The sequence below is a fragment of the Oncorhynchus kisutch genome, linkage group LG7 (assembly GCF_002021735.2).
Source record: "Oncorhynchus kisutch isolate 150728-3 linkage group LG7, Okis_V2, whole genome shotgun sequence".
NCBI lineage: Eukaryota > Metazoa > Chordata > Actinopteri > Salmoniformes > Salmonidae > Oncorhynchus > Oncorhynchus kisutch.
Genome location: NC_034180.2, coordinates 22,724,470 through 22,743,789, shown reverse-complemented (window position 1 = coordinate 22,743,789; position 19,320 = coordinate 22,724,470). Strand labels below are relative to the sequence as shown.

Sequence of the window (19,320 nt, the reverse complement as noted above, 5' to 3'; positions counted from 1 at the left end):
CTCATCTTTAGTACTACGTCATTCTCATTGAAAAAAAGGCACATCCTTTGCATACCATATATGTCATAATAAACATAACGTAACTGCCTAATGAATTGTTAATAAAACGCAATTAGCTTTGAATTCCATTTGAATTTCAAATCAGATTTTACATTAGGCCTAGCCTAATAATGTGTCACACTTTATCCAAACGGGAAACGGGAAATTGTTCATTAAATAGTTGTTTTAGCATTTATTGTAACGGATTGATTTATAATTCATATGTAGCCTAATCTACAAAGCAGAATCACAGCTCGCGGGAGTTATTACTTGCAATTGTTACGCGAATTATATTTAATAAGCACATGTTATCCGTAAAAGATGAAAACAATCACAAGTGTGAAACTCCAAGGTATTATTATTTTTGGTTTTATTATATATCACAGAAAGAGAGAAGAATCGAATTAGGGAGAAGGGGCGAAACGTAGAACCGGCAGGCACTAAGACATGTTGCTACCACGGAGAAAGTAGATGGGTCTCTAAAGAGAGAGGTGGTCCAACGCTGCTCACCACTATCCTCAGAACGCTGCGACCTGCTTGACAGAGAAATAGCTACACACTCCCTATTTGACATTACACTAAAACTTTTGTCGTTTTCACCATGCAACTTTTTTCGATTTGTTCAAACTGAAAAGCACTGAGATTTGTTGTTTTATTTTGGAGGCCCGGATACTGTTTGGACAACAAAAAGGACCGATTTTACGCACGCAGTTTGTATCGGGATAGCTGCTTCAAAACACAGAATTTATGGACAAGTAATTTAGTGGTCGGTTAGGTTAGACCGTGGTATGTGCGTCCACCGGTCAACGTTTTTGATGCACATCATGATTTTCTAAACTCTTCACAGTGAATTTATGTGGTCCGCTGTTGCCAGTTATATGTTGTAAATCATTGTCGCTTGTTGGATGGATACAATGAAACAAACGGCTGCTGGTGCAGAAATGCTGGTCTCCAAGGATTACACATTACAGATGCGGGATAGGAGAGAATGCGATACGCGCTCCAGGGAAATAATAGAGGCAGAGATGGGTCGTGTGCGAACTCGGGAGAGATTGGAAGCCACTCTAGCGGGTCTTGGAGAGCTGGAATATTTGCGACAGCGGCAGGATTTACTGGTCAGAAATGTGTTGAATCGCCAAGAGGACTCTATATCACCAGGAGAAGATCCAATGTGCGTTACGCATGAGGAGAATTACTTGAACTCGGAGGAAAAACTTTTAGAAGAAAACATTTTATTGCTAAGAAAACAACTGGTATGTAGACTTAATAAAATGTCATTTCTTTACTCCCGCTGTGTTTTTGTATAACATTAATCTTTGATTAATTTGGGTCCGCTATTTTGGTTTACATTTCAAACGATGTCGTGAAATACAAAAAACAGTCACTCTAATATTGGTTTGAGTCGATCCAAATTGTTCACCCAGCGTTCTATTTTCTGACCCAGTCGCAGCTCCATGGACGCACGCCCAGCCTACTGATAATAACCGTTGGACACGTTGAGTTTGTGCTTCCTCAGGGCAGGCGGAAATCTGTCGATGGATGAGGTAGATGTCTAGTATGATACAAGATTAAAATAAAAACAGGCCTGTAAATTTGATTCCCATATTACTTTCCCGGGCAGTTTTATTAGTTCATTTTGGGCCTTTTAATAGCATTACCACCTCTATCCTTATTTCACTCCCTGATCAAATCAAGAGAAGTCTGTTTCAAATTGTAGACAAATGGTGTAAAAGTTCAATGGAACATTATTTACCATTTACAATAAATGAACGATTACGGTATTAGATATGTCATCGTATCCCAATGCAAGCAGATTCACTAGTTGTTCGTCTAAAGGAAAAGATGTTGGTTCCCAGAGAATTAAATGGAGGAAATAGCAGGATGGCTATTAGAAAATAATGAGTGTTATTTAAATCTAACTGTGAGGGGGTCCAGCCTCTTGAATGAGATTTACTGATGAGTTACAATGGATGTTGCGACTGAAATTAACTTTTACAAGCAGATCTACCACACCCCGTTGCTGTTAAAGGATGCCGGGTAATTATGTGCTGGTCGTTTGAGATTAGGCCATTTAAACAGACAAACACACCTGGGTTCAGTTAGGCAGTAAGGGAAAGTCGTGAATGTTGTTGTTTTATATATATATATATATATATATCATCTCCTTACCCCTTTGATTTAATGTAGGCCTACACTAAATCATATTTGTTTTCAACCTCATTCTATCATTTCAGACCATTTCACACTCAGCCTGTCAACCCAGTATGAGGATAGTGTTATTCAGTAAAACAACCATTGTGCCTGCCTCTGCTTTTTGAAAATGGTACATTGTGTGGAAATGGTTTCTGAAGCCATAGCATGTTTGGAGCACATTAATCACATTAATCACCCTCTGCCTCTTGTCACCAGGCCTGGTTTTATGTCCCGCTAGTCTGCTACAGCCCTGCTCTGTAGGAAGTGCTGCAGCTTGATATAGCCTGGAATCTGTGTGTGTGTGTTGCATTACTGGCCTCAGTCATGGCTCAAATAGTATAACTGTATATGTATAATGCACAGGGGATAGCTAGACCTACCTAGATGGCTAGCAGGTACTTGGGAGTAATGTAGCCTATGTCTGTGGTCTGCAAGCCACTTAATTGTCACAAATGTAGTGCATTTAAATCGGGTCTGACTTGTCACTAAGCCTTCAGGTTTGACATTTGCAGTTGGTCTTTGAATTCAAACCACACTCGAGAGCAGAATGGTGGAATGTAACCACCACACGATCTGGTTGTTGTCATATGTGACCCGGGCCGGGCTGTTCCACATAACCCACATGTTTGAGGGAGGAGTTGTTTATCTCCCATGATGTGATTCTAATTTAGTTTGGGATATTAATGGGTTCTGATAGGGCAACAGTCTCGCTAAGACGCGGAACACTTGCAGCACAGTCACTATAGCCCCACTTTAAGTAACCAACATGCAAGGCTATGGATTTAATCAGAAATGGAACCAAAAATAAGTGGCTAAACATGCTGTTTCTTGTCAATAGCAATACAGAACAACTCTGAATTGGATTGAGCTGTAGACCCTTGTCCCAGATCAGTCTGTGCTCTTGCCAACTCGGTCATGGATCGGCAGGTAGCCTGGCAGGTTTGGTTTGAAATGACAAGGAGTTGGCAAGATGGCACAAATAGACGGACACTCAGGCTAATAGATATAGCTACATAGGAACCAAATGTCACTGTACAACTGTAACTAACTCTCTTGTCTGTGTGTTTCCCTCCAGAACTGTCTGAGAAAGAGAGATGCTGGTTTGATCAATCAGCTGCAGGAGCTGGACAGGCAGATCAGTGACCTCCGATTGGACACGGAGGCATCACATGAGCAAGTGGAGACAGACAGCCGCCCAAGCTCGGGTTAGTCTAGTTCTACAATAGAATGGATTCTAAGGATTCGACCTCAGAATGTTACCCTGTGGAAACTAGACATTATCAGTAGGATCTGTCAAGTGAGAGCATCTATCTGTTGATAAGCAACTGCTTGTTAAGGTTAGGTTTAGAGCTAGGGTTAAGGTTAGTAGATAGTTAGTTGAAATGTTACTGATAGTGTGTAGAGCGTCTACAGATGGACTATCCAAATAAAGTGTTAACCAATTTTTTTGTGTGTATATTTTTAATAAATGGGCTACCATCTCACATAGAGAAGTGTTTATCTAACCCATTGTTTAGACTACTAATATGGTAACACTCAGTCCGTGAGCTGTGGCTGGTACTGTATCCCGTTATTAGTTGTATACATTCCTCATGTAGGAGGTCACTTTGGATAGTGTGACATAGTGAATCTTACTACAGAACATTCTGTTCCGTCCATGTGCCATATATTATTGCCGATTTGTGGATTTTAATGTATTTTGTTCCGCAAACTGTTCACAACTAACTTCAGATCAGTTTGAAGTTTTTTTCAGTTGGTATGGAATCAGCATTTAACCATTCTACTCCAAAGCTCATTTCATAGATGCCAGAGAATTAGAATGGATGTAGGCTTGGCTACGCTGCAAATAGAAGAAACGTTACTTGAATCTAGTCACCCCTATTTACACCAGCCTTGTTTTAAGTGCTTGAGATTTTCCGCATGAATTCTTTTAATAGCCACAGCCTGACATGTAATAAATTGTTGGATGACAGCTCCCTCCCTGCGGGGTGTAAAATTAACGTGTTAAAAAATGTCCCTTCTGTTTCTCTCTGCTCTCTTTCTCTCTGCTCTCTCTTTCTCTCTGCCCTCTAGGTTTTTACGAGCTGAGCGACGGAGCTTCGGGGTCCCTCTCCAACTCCTCCAACTCGGTGTTCAGTGAGTGTTTGTCCAGCTGTCGCTCCAGCACCTGTTTCTGCAGTCCTCTTGACACATCACTGTGTGCCTCTGAGGGAAGGCTCAAATCTGCAGGTGAGAGGCCCTCGCAGCACAGTCTCATAAGGGTTGTGGTGAATTTCATTTGAATTCAATAAAATAATAAAATTAAAAAAAACTAGTTTTTCCTCATAGAGAAGCATTGAGGAATTTCAGTTCCTGAATCAAAAAGGGGTTGACTCCAACCCTGCAGCACAGCCCAGCGCTACGCCTTTGGCAGGACAGAATCCTGATGTTTGATGTCACGTGGTCTATCTTGGGCGCAACAAGCCGGGCTGAATAATTTTGTTGTCCTTTGCTGTATATACAACACTTTCCTTCTTTCCCGAAAGACCCCCATCACACCCACCATCCACATAAGTGTCATCTGTTATTACAGTGCTTCATTCCAGCTGGCCCCAGTTCAACTAATAGTTTTCTTTGTGTTTTTACCAATAGTGGTGTTTGTTGTGAAAATACTTTGATTCAGTTTCAAACGAATGATGGAGAAAAGATTGGAAGGAAACACCAAATGGCACCCTTTCCCCTACACAGTGCGCTATTTTTGACCAGAGCCCTATGGGCACTATGTAGGAAATAGGGTGTCATATGGGATACAGAACACTGTCCGTTGTGCAAGATTCCAGGCCAGGCAAGGCAGATGGCTTGGCTCTAACTAACAGCCACGCCTATGATAAGACGCAAACAAAAGGGCCATTAACACATCTAAACCAACTGCCCCCTTCGTTAGCATATTGAGAGGTTGCATGCTTTGCTTTGCTTACCCTTTCAACACTACTGTAGGCTTCTGTGTGGTGTTATTGTTGAAATGAGGAAATGGTATGGAAACTGGTGGTTTCCGTTGTTTGAATTACTAGTGGTGTCTGTTGTTCGTACTCTTTCTTTCCGGTCTAGTTTCCATATGAGATACTAGTGGCGCATCTGTTGTTCTGTAGTCTTTTGTTGTACTGTAGTTCTTAGTCTTTGCCTTCTGTGTGGTTTTCAGATGAGCTGGGCAGCTGTGCTGACTGTGAGAATCAGTGTGCGGAGCAGCAGACCATGGGGACTGTTAGAAAGTCGCTCCCCACTCCCTACTCCCTCTCTACGGACGCCTCTTCCACCACTCAAGACATCCAGTCTAAGTACCACTGTGACCTGATCGCCAAGAACGGCAGCGACGTGTACCGCTACCCCAGCCCCCTCCATGCCGTGGCTGTACAGAGTCCCATCTTCTTCCAGTCTCTTGTCGGCCATCTCAAAGAGGACGGGGGGCTATCAAAGAGCAGCGGAGGCGAGGGCTTCGGTGACTGTCAGAAACTAAAGCAGCTGCCGAATCTGGTGCCCCAGAACATTTCTTGGCCTGCCTCCCATGCGCCTACCAGCAAACGACTGGACAATTATATATTCGGCCTGCTTCAGAGGAGGGCTCAGCCCATTAGGACCAATAAGCCGCGGACGAGCATCAGCACAGACCCCTCTAAGAGCATCCTGAGGCAGGGCAGCTTGTGTGTGAGACAGGCTACTGTTGCCCCGCAGCAGCAAGGAAGGACTGCTGCTCCTCTTCCTGATCTCAAACCAGCCTGGCAGATGTGTTTACATGCAGGTGGTGCCAGTAACACTGATCCAGGAGCAGGCACCTCACAGAGACAGTGGTCAGTGGAGAGCAAAGGGGAACTCCTCTTAGAAAATGGGATGGTGTCCCAGTCTCTGGGCCAACCTCAGAACGGCTGTGCCACAATCGACGGCAGTGACATTCACACCAACAGCCTGGTAAAAAAGAAGGGGTCTGTGTCATCAGCCTATAAAGGACTTCCATCGGCAACTGGTCCTCTGTCTAAAGATTATCAAGACTTGGGTACCCCAAATGCCAACTCCTCCCCCAAAGAGAGCAAGCATCCTTATTTCCCTGCTGCTCCAGTGGACATCAGTACTAAACCCCCCCAGACACTCCCTAGAGACCGCACCAAAACAGTCACTCCCAAGAAAAGCCCTAAGAGCATCCTGGTCTCTGTCCAGACAGCCCAGACCACTAAGGAAGAGAGGCCCATGCTGGAGCTGGTGAGTCTAGGGTCTTCCTCCCAGAGCCAGGATGAAGGTCAGGGTCACATGGTCAGTGCCCAGTACATCCCTGCCCAGAGGCAGACTGTCAAGCTCCGCAAAGCGGGCAAGAACATCAAGATCGTCAAGGTGAAGAATGCCTCTCTGAAACAACACCGAGGGGTTCACGCACACGCTGAGCCTGTGTTATCCGAGGCGACAGGGGGAAGGGAGAGGGGTCACCGATCTGGAGGGATGAGGAAGTCTCGTCAGCCTGAGGAGGTACAACACGTGCACAAAGTCTCCTCCAAGAGGGGGGCGTCCACCAGGGCCAAACGCACCATCCCTGCCTCCATCCCTGAGGGCCGGGTCCTTGAGAAACACACGGCCACAGTGTCCACAACCAGGTCCACTGTGTCCAGGCATCATGGTCACCATGGCAGGGAAGTGGTGGTGGCCAAGCCCAAGTACAAGAGAACAAGCGGACATGACTACAACCGAGGAAGGCTGAAAGCCATCACTGAGGTGCCTTACGATGAGGCCTTTAGGAGAGCCCACCGCAGACAGAAGAGGGAGGTCCTCGGCCAGGTCTCCACCACCACGTACCTACCCTCCAACGTGAAATTTGCCAGCCCTTATGCCTATGTGGCTGGCAGCGACTCTGAGTACTCCGCAGAGTGCGCTTCGCTTTTCCATTCCACCATCGTAGACACCAGTGAGGATGAGCGGAGCAACTACACCACCAACTGCTTCGGGGACAGCGAGTCCAGCCTGAGCGAGGTGGACTTTGTGGGGGAGAGCACCACCAGCAGTGACTCTGAGGAAAGCGGAGGGATGAACTGGCCCCAGTTTTCAGGGCAGGGCGCTGGGCATCATGAGTTAACCGCTGCCCAGGCTAAAGCCTTCATCAAGATCAAGGCCTCTCACAACCTGAAGAAGAAGATCCTCCGCTTCCGATCGGCGGGCTCACTAAAACTGATGACGACTGTATGAGGAAGGGACTTCAGGGTATCAGGCAGGAAGCAGTGACTCAGCCAATCAAATTGGCCACTCTCTCTCTGCTCAAGATCAAGTGCCTAGGCAGATTTTTTTCTATTTACAGAAAGTCTTTACTGAAATCAATCTCAGATGTTTAAGGAAACATTTAATTGGGATGCAAGGATTTGTACAAAATGTCCAGCAGACTCCCTCTCCCTGCACTTTCTGACAAACGATGGACAAGGTGAAAAGCATCTAAGGAGCCCCCATTTTTATTTTGTTGTATGTAGCAGTTTTTGTATTTATTATGGACATTACCCTTGCTGTGGTACATGGCAAAACATCTGTACATGCTTTTAATGTTCTTGGTTTACTTTTTGGATTAAAGACATTTCTAACATAATATATTTGGTTGCTACTTCTTGGACACGTGATACTTTATTTGACTGATTATTTAAAGCAGAGAAGTGTCTGTAAGGAACATTAATGGCTAGATAGACATTATATTCTGATCACTTACAACTGCTGATAACATTTTGATATACGGCATCATTTTGAAGTTTGGACACACCTACTCATTCAAGGGTTTTTATATTTAGACTATTTTCTACATTGTAGAAAAGACATCAAAACTATGAAATAACACATATGGAATCATGTAGTAGCCAAAGAAGTGTTAAACAAATTAAAATGTTATTTGACATTCTTTTAAAGTAAAGAAGCCACCCTTTGCCTTGGCATTCTCTCAACCAGCTTCACGAGGTAGGCCACTGGAAAACATTTAAATTAACAGGTGTGCCTTGTAAATTTGTGGAATTTCTTTCCTTCTTGATGCATTTGAGCCAATCAGATGTGTTGTGACAAGGTAGGGGTTGTATACAGAAGATAGACATTTTTGGTCAAAGACCAAGTCCTTATGGCAAGAACAGCTTGAATAAGCAAAGAGAAACAACAGTCCATTACTTTAAGACATGAAGGTCAGTCAATCCAGAACATTTCAATAACCTTCAAGTGCTGTCGCGAAAACCATCAATCGCTATGATGAAACTGGCTCTAATGAGGACCGCCACAGGAAAGGAAGACCCAGAGTTAACACTGCTGCAAAGGATAAGTTCCTCAGAAATTGCAGCCAAAATAAATACTTCAGAGTTCAAGTAACAGACACATCTCAACCTCAATTTTTCAGAAGAAACTGCGTGAATCAGGCCTTCATGCTCAATATTGCTGCAAAGAAACCATTACTACAGGACACCAATAATAAGATGAGACTTGTTGTCCTTTGGTCTGATGACTCCCAATTTGAGATTTTTGTTTCCAACCACCGTGTCTTTGAGACGCAGTGTAGGTGAATGAATGATCTCTGCATGTGTGGTTCCCTCTGTGAAGCATGGAGGAGGTGTGAGGGTGCTTTGCTGGTGACTCTGTCTGTGATTTATTGAGAATTCAAGGCACACTTAACCAACGTGGCTACCACAGCATTCTGCAGCGATACACCATCCCATCAAGGTTTGTGCTTAGTGGGACTAGAATTTGTTTTTCAACAGGACAATGACCCAACACACCTCCATGCTGTGTAAGGGCTATTTGAACACAGAGAGTGATGGAGTGCTGCATCAGATCTGGCCTCCACAATCACCCGACTTCAACCCAATTGAGATGGTTTGGGTTGAGTTGGACCGCAGAGTGAAGGAAAAGCAGCCAACAAGTGCTCAGCATATGTGGGAACTCCTTCAAGACTGTTGGAAAAGCATTCCAGGTGAAGTTGGTTGAGAGAATGCCAAGAGTGTGCAAAGATGTCAAGGCAAAGGGTGGCTACTTTGAAGAATCTAACATCTAAAATATATTTTGATTTGTTTCACACTTTTTTGTTTACTACATGATTCCATATGTGTTATTTCATAGTTTTGATATCTTCACTAGTATTCTACAATGTAGAAAACAGTCAAAATAAAGAAAAACCCTTGAATGAGTAGGTGTGTCCAATGTTTTGACTGGTAATGTATAATATACACACACACACACACATATATATATATATATATATTATATATATATATATATTATATATATATATTATATATAATATATATATATATATATTATATATTTATATATAATATATATATATATTATATATATATATATGCATGAGGAACTGTTTTACCTTAATTTGTTGTTGATAGCAAGTACATTGCCAATTCTTGTATATAATGTCTATGTATGTTAATACTGGTGTTTAACCGTTTTATGCTTTATTAAATGTCTGCTTTAAAATCAATATTTGGTCATCACCTTCCCTTCTAAATTGTGCACTCATTGGCATAACTCAGTTTCTCTAGAGCCCCGCAAGGTCGGCGTCGTCCCCCGCCTCCCTAAAATTAAATGGAATGTATCAACCAGACAGCCACTCAAAGTATACACTACCAATCGCTGTCCATGGTGCTGAAATTGCGACATGTCTATGCTGTTGCTTGCTTGTCAAATCGATGATAGGCTTTCTTTGGTGCCAGAACATGTATAGCTTTGTTTAGGTAATGGATAAATGTTTATTGGTAGGCCTATTTGGTCATTTTCTCATGTTTAGCTTAACATTTCAGGAAGCTATACACTGTCGCAATGCTGCCATTTGTAGACTGCTGGCAGGTGGCAATGTAATTCAAACATTGCAGTTTGTAACATACATTTTTGTTGCAACAGCATACTATCAGCTACCAATATATATTTTTGAATATACAACTGTCCTGTTTAGACTACCTGTATGACCTGAGACATCCTCATGCTCTCTCCCATCTTGGATAGGAAGTTGTGCATAAAATCAATATATTAATGCCAAATACTAGTCAGTCCACCATGAAAACACTAGCTTACTAGGGATTGTTTCATTTTGCATCGTACTATCTACAGCTATATAACGTATTCAGCTGCTATTTATAAACTTGTTATAAAAATGACATCAAATAGCCTAATGAGGAAAAATTCAGCCACTTTTTAATGTTGAGCGGGTTTCTCTGGCTAGTAGCCTACAGAAATATTCAAGGTAAATCAAATTAAATCCATCTTGAGAGACTCCCCTGGTGTCCTGAAGTCCTCCTTTTTTGTGTGCAAACGTTTTCACTACAGACAGTAGGTCCAGGTTGCCGGACATACTTTTCTATACTCAGTATTGCCAACATGAGACATTGTGCATTAGACCATATGTCCATTGTGCTGCACACAATTTAATGCATGCCAAAATTTGTTTGCATCTGTCATTTTATTGGCTCTCCAGTATCCACACGACCTGTCCCCAGAGGTTCCTATACAGTTAATCTCTTTCCGTAACGTGTTGAGGCCGGAAATTAAGGACAATGAGAGGCTCAATTAAAGATGCGGCAGAACTGCTGTGTTCGAAGAACCAATCCCTTCTGCCCAGTTTCCCTGATGCTGCTACGGCAAACAAGCTGTTTTTACCATCCCTGCCACTGACGCTTCTGTGGAGAGATCGTTTTCTGAACTGAAACTCATAAAGAACTAGGCCTACCTAAGAAGCGTTAGGCTCTCGGTCTGATATGCGCTGTTGAACATCTGAGTAAGCTCCGCTCATTGCGCTGGCGCCGTCGTAACCTTGAACACAGCATTTGTTCACTAATATTTTGACCTCGTTTCTTATACTTTCACTCTGTCATTTTTTTTATTTTTCAAGGCCTGAGGCACTTTTTCAGTCCCATTCCTGAAGCCCAAGAAACAAACATTTAGCTTCCTAGTACACATGGAAATTAAAACGGTTTATGAATTACTTTTGGAGGGTTACTGTGAAAATGATTTATAATTTTTTTTTTAAATGACGGATGAGAGGCACGTGGGCCCCACCCACCTTGCGGGAGCTGAGGGGCTGTGGGGTGCTCCAGCTTGTGCACTGAGGTAGCGTAGTTGTGTTGTTGACAAATGTTAATGTATTTTCTCCAACTCAACCTCATCACCGTGACATTATGATATGCAATGTGACCTTTCACTCTATTTTGTCTCAAAAATGTAACTTGGACATTCTAGAACCTTATTTATAGGTCATTCTACAGTGTAGAAATAAAAGTATATTATATGTTCTACAGTGCTAAAGCATGTTCCAGAACCTTATCCACCTTCATGGATCACTCTAGAATCTCCAGTAATGAAGCATTGCTTCAATGTCATAAATGCCTCCTAGACAACTAAACAAATAGTGTTTTCGCTCCACATATGGGTCCATATCACTCTCCTGTCTGTGTTTGTGCCCAGATGTCTCTTTGTCTTTGGTGGGTCAGCATCTTGCTCAAACGCTAAACTTAGTGATCACGCCACAGTGTTAACATGACACCCTGTCTGTGTCTGTGACACTTCAGTAGTCAACCTTCTCATACTCAATATGTTCAATATTCCAATCCACAACCTCACCTGGCTACACGTGGGAGGAAAGAGAGAGACAAAATAAGTACATTTTCAGCCACTGTCTGGGAATTAATTAGCTAGAAAATTGTATAGGGTATTTCTAGGAAATGGGAGTAGGTAGAAATGACTGTACTGATGTGTGACCTTCAGATAAACATTGGCATCATGTCCTCCGGGCAAATATCATCCAGTTTACATGTTGAATTTTTCACAACAATATGTATGGAGTCAGGTACGGATACATAGGGAATAGGAGTCATCATAGAGACAGTTCAAGGAATTGAACCCTGCCAATGTGTAGTTTTCCAGTGACCCTCAGCCTTTTTCTACCCTGCAGAAATGATAGTCAAGGTAGTGTATGTACGTGCATGCGTGTGTAAGAACATGTAACATGATTCGAATATTTGACCCAGTTTCTCTCCTATTTGGCAACTCCCCTCACTGTTTTGGGTTAGCTTTCATCCCAGTCACATGTTCATATGCTTTGTTTAGACTTCCAAATCTCTTATGAGATCCCGGCCCAGCCAACAACACATGACTCTTTCATGGGGAATAATTGTTTTGTTTCTAGCTGCAAATGTTTTCAAAGGTCATTCTTGATGGAGGGAAATTCATCTAGGCCTGTTATGAAACTATTTTTGCATTCCCAAAATGGCACTACTTTTGACCAGAGCCCAAAAGAAAGATTAAATGATTTATTATACACATGCAGTCTATAACATAAAGAAATTAGTACACACTTCAACACATATTTCACTGTTATAGCTTAGGACTTACGCAACCTTTCAGAAACCTCTTATGACTGGGGAGAAAAAGGGGGTAAAATACAAAGGATTATATACAAACATAATAATAAAAAATAAAGAAACCTCATATGACACGTGATGCATAATCATTGTAGCTCAATCCTTGGATGAACCCCAAATGGCACCCTATTCCCAAGTCAGTGTACTACATTGGACCAGAGCCCTATAGTCAAAAGTAGGACACTATATAGGGAATAGGGTGCCATTTGGGATAAAGCCTCCGTGTGTGCGCCATTCATTTGAACGAGAGATCTAAGTTGACCCTTGTTTATAATGTAAAATGAAGGGCAGCTCAAACTAAGAGGGTCTCTGTCCCTAATGGCACTCTATTCCCTATGTAGTGCACTTATGCATTATGCATCACGTGTCATATGAGGTTTCTTTATTTTTTATTATTATGTTTGTATATAATCCTTTGTATTTTACCCCCTTTTTCTTCCCAGTCATAAGAGGTTTCTGAAAGGTTGCGTAAGTCCTAAACAGTGAAATATGTGTTGAAGTGTGTACTAATTTCTTTATGTTATAGACTGCATGTGTATAATAATTCATTTGATCTTTCTTTACTCATGGTTTCTTTTGCACAACAATGTATGTCCCAACTAGTGGCCAAAACTAACATCTTTTACTAATCTCAAGTATGGTTTCCTACAAATATTTGTCACGTCACGTCTTCGCAGTATGACCAGGCTGTACAAGAAGTCATTTACGAGCATTCATGGGAGTTTATTTATTCTTTGTGAGTGAGTGAGTATACAGTTGTGCAATTAGTATCAACCACATTACATTCCCTGTAGCCGGTTCACAAAGAGTTCAATTCCAGCCACAAAAATGTTAACCCAAAGGAAATGAGTGTCATAACACATTAAGACATGGTCATAACCATGTCATAATATGTCATAACAGCTGACAAAACGTGTCATAATATGGTCATAACACTGTCATGACCCATATATTGAGTTATTTTATGGCTGGTTATGACATACATAAGAGTTGCAAAGAAAAAGACATGTGCAGTGTCTGTGTTGTTTTGCCCATCTTAATCTTTTCTTTTTATTGGCCAGTCTGAAATATGACTTTTTCTTTGCAACTTTGCCTAGAAGACCAACATTCTGGAGTCGCCTCTTCACTGTTGACATTGAGACTGGTGTTTTGCGGGTACTATTTAATGAAGCTGCCAGTTGAAGACTTGTAAGGCATCTGTTTCTCAAACTAGACACTCTAATGTACTTGTCCTCTTGCTCAGTTGTGCACCGGGGCCTCCCACTCCTCTTTCTATTCTGGTTAGAGCCAGTTTGCGAAGGGAGTAGTATACAGCGTTGTACAATATCTTCAGTTTCTTGGCAATTTCTCGCATGGAATAGACTTCCTTTTTCAGAACAAGAATGGACTGCCGAGTTTCAGAAGAAAGGTCTTTGTTTCTGGCCATTTTGAGCCTGTAATCGAACCCACAAATGCTGATGCTCAAGATACTCAACTAGTCTAAAGAAAGCCAGTTTTATTGCTTATTTAATTAGAACAACAGTTTTCAGCTCTGCTAACATAATCGCAAAAGGGTTTTCTAATGATTAATTAGCCTTTTAAAATGATAAACTTGGATTAGTTAACACAACGTGCCATTGGAACACAGGAGTGATGGTTGCTGATAATGGGTCTCTGTATGCCTATGTAGATGTTCCAGCTACAACAGTCATTTACAACATTAACAATGTGTACACTGTATTTCTGATCAATTTGATGTTATTTTAAATAGACAAAAAAAAAAGCTTTTGTTTTATTTTCAAAAGCAAGGATATTTCTCAGTGACCCCAAACTTTTGAACGGTAGTGTATAGACAGTGCATTTGGAAAGTATTCAGACCCTGTCACGACTCCGACCGAAGGACACTCCCCTTCCCGTTCGGGTGGCGCTCGGCGGTCGTCGTCGCCGGCCTACTAGCTGCTACTGATTATTTCCTCCCCCTCCTTATGTGTTGATTGTGTGCACCTGTTTTGTGTTAGGTAGTAGGCTTTATTAGTCAGCTGGCCCGCAGGGTTCCTTGTGCGGGATTAATTATTGTGATCGTCTGTTTGGTGTACTATTGTGCACGTCTATGGGTTTTGTGTTTTCCCATTTTGTGGTTTTTCCCTGGACAGTTTAAGTCCCCCTGTTTGGGGCATTTGTTTGTTCAGTACGCCCTGTGTGTTTGTGAGGGTTGGCTTATGTTCAGCGTTTTTTCTCAGTGCATTAAAGTAGCACTCCCCTGAACTCTCTGCTTCCTGCGCCTGACTCCTCACCCACTACACCCAGACCGTTACAGACCCCTTGACACATTTTGTTACATTATAACCTTATTCTAAAATGGATTAAATAGTTTTTTTCCCCTCATCAATCTACACACAATACCCCATAATGACAAAACAAAAACTGTTTTGTAGAAATATCACATTTTCATAAGTATTCAGACCCTTTTCTCAGTATTTTGTTGAAGCACCTTTGGCAGCAATTACAGCCTCGAGTCTTCTGGGGTATGATGCTACAAGCTTGGCACACCAGTATTTGGGGAGTTTCTCCCATTCTTCTCTGCAGAACTTCTCAAGCTCTGTCAGGTTGGATGGGGAGCGTTGCTGCACAGCTATTTTCAGGTCTCTCCAGAGAAGTTTGATTGGGTTCAAGGCCGGGCTCTGGCTGGGCCACTCAAGGACTCAAGGTTCTTCGTCACCTCCCTAACCAACACCATTCCCCCAGATTACTCAGTTTGGCCGTACGGCCAGCTCGAGGAAGAGCCTTGGTGGTTCCAAACTTCTTCCATTTAATAATGATGGAGGCCACTGTTCTTGGGGACCTTCAATACTGCAGAAATGTTTTGGTACCCTTCCCCAGATCTGTGCCTCGACACAATCCTGTCTCGGCTCTACAGACAATTCCTTCGACCTCATGGCTTGGTTTTTGCTCTGACATGCACTGTCAAGTGTGGGACCTTTATTTAGAGAGGTGTGTGCCTTTCAAATCATGTCCAATCAATTGAATTTACCACAGGTGGACTCCAATCAACATCTCAGGATGATCAATGGAAACCGGATGCACCTGAGCTCAATTTCGAGTCTCATAACAAAGGGTCTGAATATTTATGTAAATAAGGTATCTGTTTTTTATTTATTTTGATTTTTATCTTTAATAAAAGATTTGCAAAAATGTCTACAAACTTGTTTTTCTTTTTGTCATTATGGGGTATTGTGTGTAGATTGCTGAGGATTTTTATTTATTTAATCCATTTTAGAAGAAGACTATGTTAACATAACAAAATGTGGAAAAAGTCAAGGGGTCTGAATACATTCCAAAGGCCCTGTATAGAACATAAACATACTGTTGACACGTAGGCTATAGTGTAATGGAATGTTTTGGCTTGTGTGGTAGGTTTTGTGGGTTTTGACACTCTTATGGAGGTCTCATAACCAGCCATAAAATAACGCAATATATGTCATAACAGGTCTAAATATACGGTACCAAGGGTTTTTCTTTATTTTTACTATTTTCTACATTGTAGAATAATAGTGAAGACATCAAAACTATGATACTATAATACATATGAAACCCTGTATTAACCAAAAAGGTGTTAAACAAATGTTACATTTTATATTTTTCAAAGTAGCCACCCTTTTCCTTGATGACAGCTTTGCACACTCTTGGCATTCTCTCAACCAGCTTCATGAGGTAGTCACCTGGAATGCATTTCAATTCACAGGTGTGCCTTGTTAAAAGTTCATTTGTGGAATTTATTTTCTTCTTAATGTGTTTGAGTCTATCAGTTGTGTTGTGGCAAGGTAGGGGTGGTATACTGACGATAGCCCTATTCGGTAAAATATTAGTTTAACACTTTTTTGGTTACGACATGATTCCATATGTGTTATTTCATAGTTTTGATGTCTTCACTATTATTACAGTAAAAAATCAAAAATATATATCAAATGAAGTAAAAAGAGTAGGTGTGTCCAAACTTTTGACTGGTACTGTATGTCATGACACTGTTATTGCCATATTATAACAGGTTAGGACAAGTTATGACACGTAATGACATGGTTATGGCCGTGCCATAATGTGTTATGACGCTGGGTGTCAAGTAAAGTGTTGCTCATTTGTGTTGCTCAGACCACAATCACACTGACACAAGTACGTGTTGCAACAAAAACAGATATTAAGTGACTAGATCAGCATGACTGACAGAAATGGATGTAAATAATCTATCTAACTAACTAACTTTAAAGCAGGCCTTTAAGACTCATCTCTATCGGCTGGCCCACCCTTCCTCCTAGACTTTCATGGTATGGCTATATATACAGTGCCTTCAGAAAGTATTCACACTCCTTGACTTATTCAACATTTTGTCGTGTTACAGCCTGAATTTAAAATGGATCACATTTAGATTTGTTTTTCATTACTGGCCTACACACAATACCCCATAATGTCAAAGTGGAATAATGTTTTTTGAAATGTTTACAAATGAATAAAAAATGAAATGCTGAAATGTCTTGAGTCAATAAGTTTTCAACCCCTTCATTATGGCAAACCTATATAAGTCTAGGAGTAAAAATGTGTTTAACAACTCACATAATAAATTGCGTGGACTCACTCTGTGTGCAATCATACTCTTTAACATGATTTTTGAATGACCACCTCATCTTTGTACCCCACATCTTTGTACCACACACAAATCTTGGTCTTGGTTTCCTCTAATCGCTCCTCTTTCACCCCAGCTGCCAAACTAAGGCTGATTCAGATGACCATCCTACCCATGCTAGATTACGGAGACATAATTTATAGATCGGCAGATAAGGGTGCTCTTGAGCAGCTAACTGTTCTTTACCATTCAGCCATCAGATTTGCCACCAATGCTCTTTATAGGACACTTCACTGCACTCTATACTCCTCTGTAAACTGGTCATCTCTGTATACCTGTCGCAAGACCCACTGGCTGATGCTTATTTATAAAACCCTCTTATGGCCTCACTCCCCCCTATCTGAGATATCTACTGCAGCCCTCATCCTCCACATACAACACCCATTCTGCCAGTCATATTCTGTTAAAGGTCCCCGAAGCACACACATCCCTGGGTTGCTCGTCTTTTCAGTTCGCTGCAGCTAGCGACTGGAGTGAGCTGCAACAAACACTCAAACTGGACAATTTTATATCAATCTTTTCATTCAAAGACTCAATCATGGACACTCTTACTGACAGTTGTGGCTGCTTTGTGTGGTGTATTCTTGTCAAATCAAATGTTATTTGTCACATACACATGGTTAGCAGATGTTAATGCGAGTGTAGCGACATGCTTGTGCTTCTAGTTCCGACCATGCAGTAATATCTAACAAGCAATCTAACAATTTCACAACTACCTTATACACACAAGTGTAAAGGAATGAATAAGAATATGTACATAAAGATAGATGAATGAGTGATGGCCGAACGGCAGAGGCAAGATGCAGTAGATGGTATAGAGTACAGTATATACATATGAGATGATTAATGTAGGGTATGTAAACATTATATAAAGTGGCATTGTTTAAAGTGGCTAGTGATACATTTATTACATCCATTTTTCATTATTAAAGTGGCTAGAGATGAGTCAGTATGTTGGCAGCAGCCACTCAATGTTAGTGATGGCTGTTTAATAGTCTGATGGCCTTGAGATAGAAGCTGTTGTTCAGTCTCTCGGTCCCAGCTTTGATGCACCTGTACTGACCTCGCCTTCTGGATGATAGCGGGGTGAACAGGCAGTGGCTCGTGTGGTTGTTGTCCTTGATGATCTTTATGGCCTTCCTGTGACATCGGGTGATGTAGGTGTCCTGGAGGGCAGGTAGTTAGTCCCCGGTGATGCGTTGTGCAGACCTCGCTACCCTCTGGAGAGCCTTACGGTTGTGGGCAGAGCAGTTGCCGTACCAGGTGGTGATACAGCCCGACAGGATGCTCTTGATTGTGCATCTATACAAGTTTGGGAGTGTTTTTGGTGACAAGCCGAATGTCTTCAGCCTCCTGAGGTTGAAGAGGCGCTGCTGTGCCTTCTTCACCACGCTGTCTGTGTTCAGTTGGTCCGTGATCCACGATCATCTCCTTTGTTTTGTTGACACTGAGTGTGAGGTTATTTTCCTTGACACCACACTCTGAGAGCCCTCAGCCCCTCCCTGTAGGCCGTCTCATCATTGTTGGTAATCAAGCCTACCACTGTAGTGTCGTCTACAAACTTGATGATTGAGTTGGAGGTGTGCATGGCCACGTAGTTGTGGGTGAACACACCCTTGTGGGGCCCCAGTGTTGAGGATCAGAGGGGTGGAGATGTTGTTTCCTACCCTCACCACCTGAGGGCGGCCCGTCAGAAAGTCCAGGACCCAGTTGCACAGGGCGGGGTCGAGACCCGGGGTCTCGAGCTTAATGACGAGTTTGGAGAGTACTATGGTGTTAAATGCTGAGCTGTAGTCGATGAACAGCATTCTTACATAGGTATTCCTCTTGTCCAGATGGGTTAGGGCAGTGTGCAGTGTGATTGCGATGGTGTCGTCTGTGGACCTATTGGGGTGGTAAGCAAAATGGAGTGGGTCTAGGGTGTCAGGTTGGGTGAAGGTGATATGGTCCTTGACTAGTCTCTCAAAGCACTTCATGATGACGGAAGTGAGTGCTACGGGGCGATAGTCATTTAGCTCAGTTACCTTAGCTTTCTTG

The 19,320-nt window shown here is 42.1% G+C and overlaps 1 protein-coding gene across 1 annotated transcript; it reads left to right on the top strand.

Moving 5' to 3' along the window:
* Positions 1-528: 528 nt before the first annotated feature.
* Positions 529-7,822, top strand: dact1 (dishevelled-binding antagonist of beta-catenin 1). The gene is made up of 4 exons (XM_020487723.2): positions 529-1,292; positions 3,308-3,437; positions 4,306-4,461; positions 5,411-7,822. Exons 1-4 carry the CDS (start codon positions 945-947, stop codon positions 7,432-7,434), a joined length of 2,658 nt encoding a protein of 885 aa, XP_020343312.1. The 5' UTR covers positions 529-944; the 3' UTR covers positions 7,435-7,822.
* Positions 7,823-19,320: the final 11,498 nt, after the last annotated feature.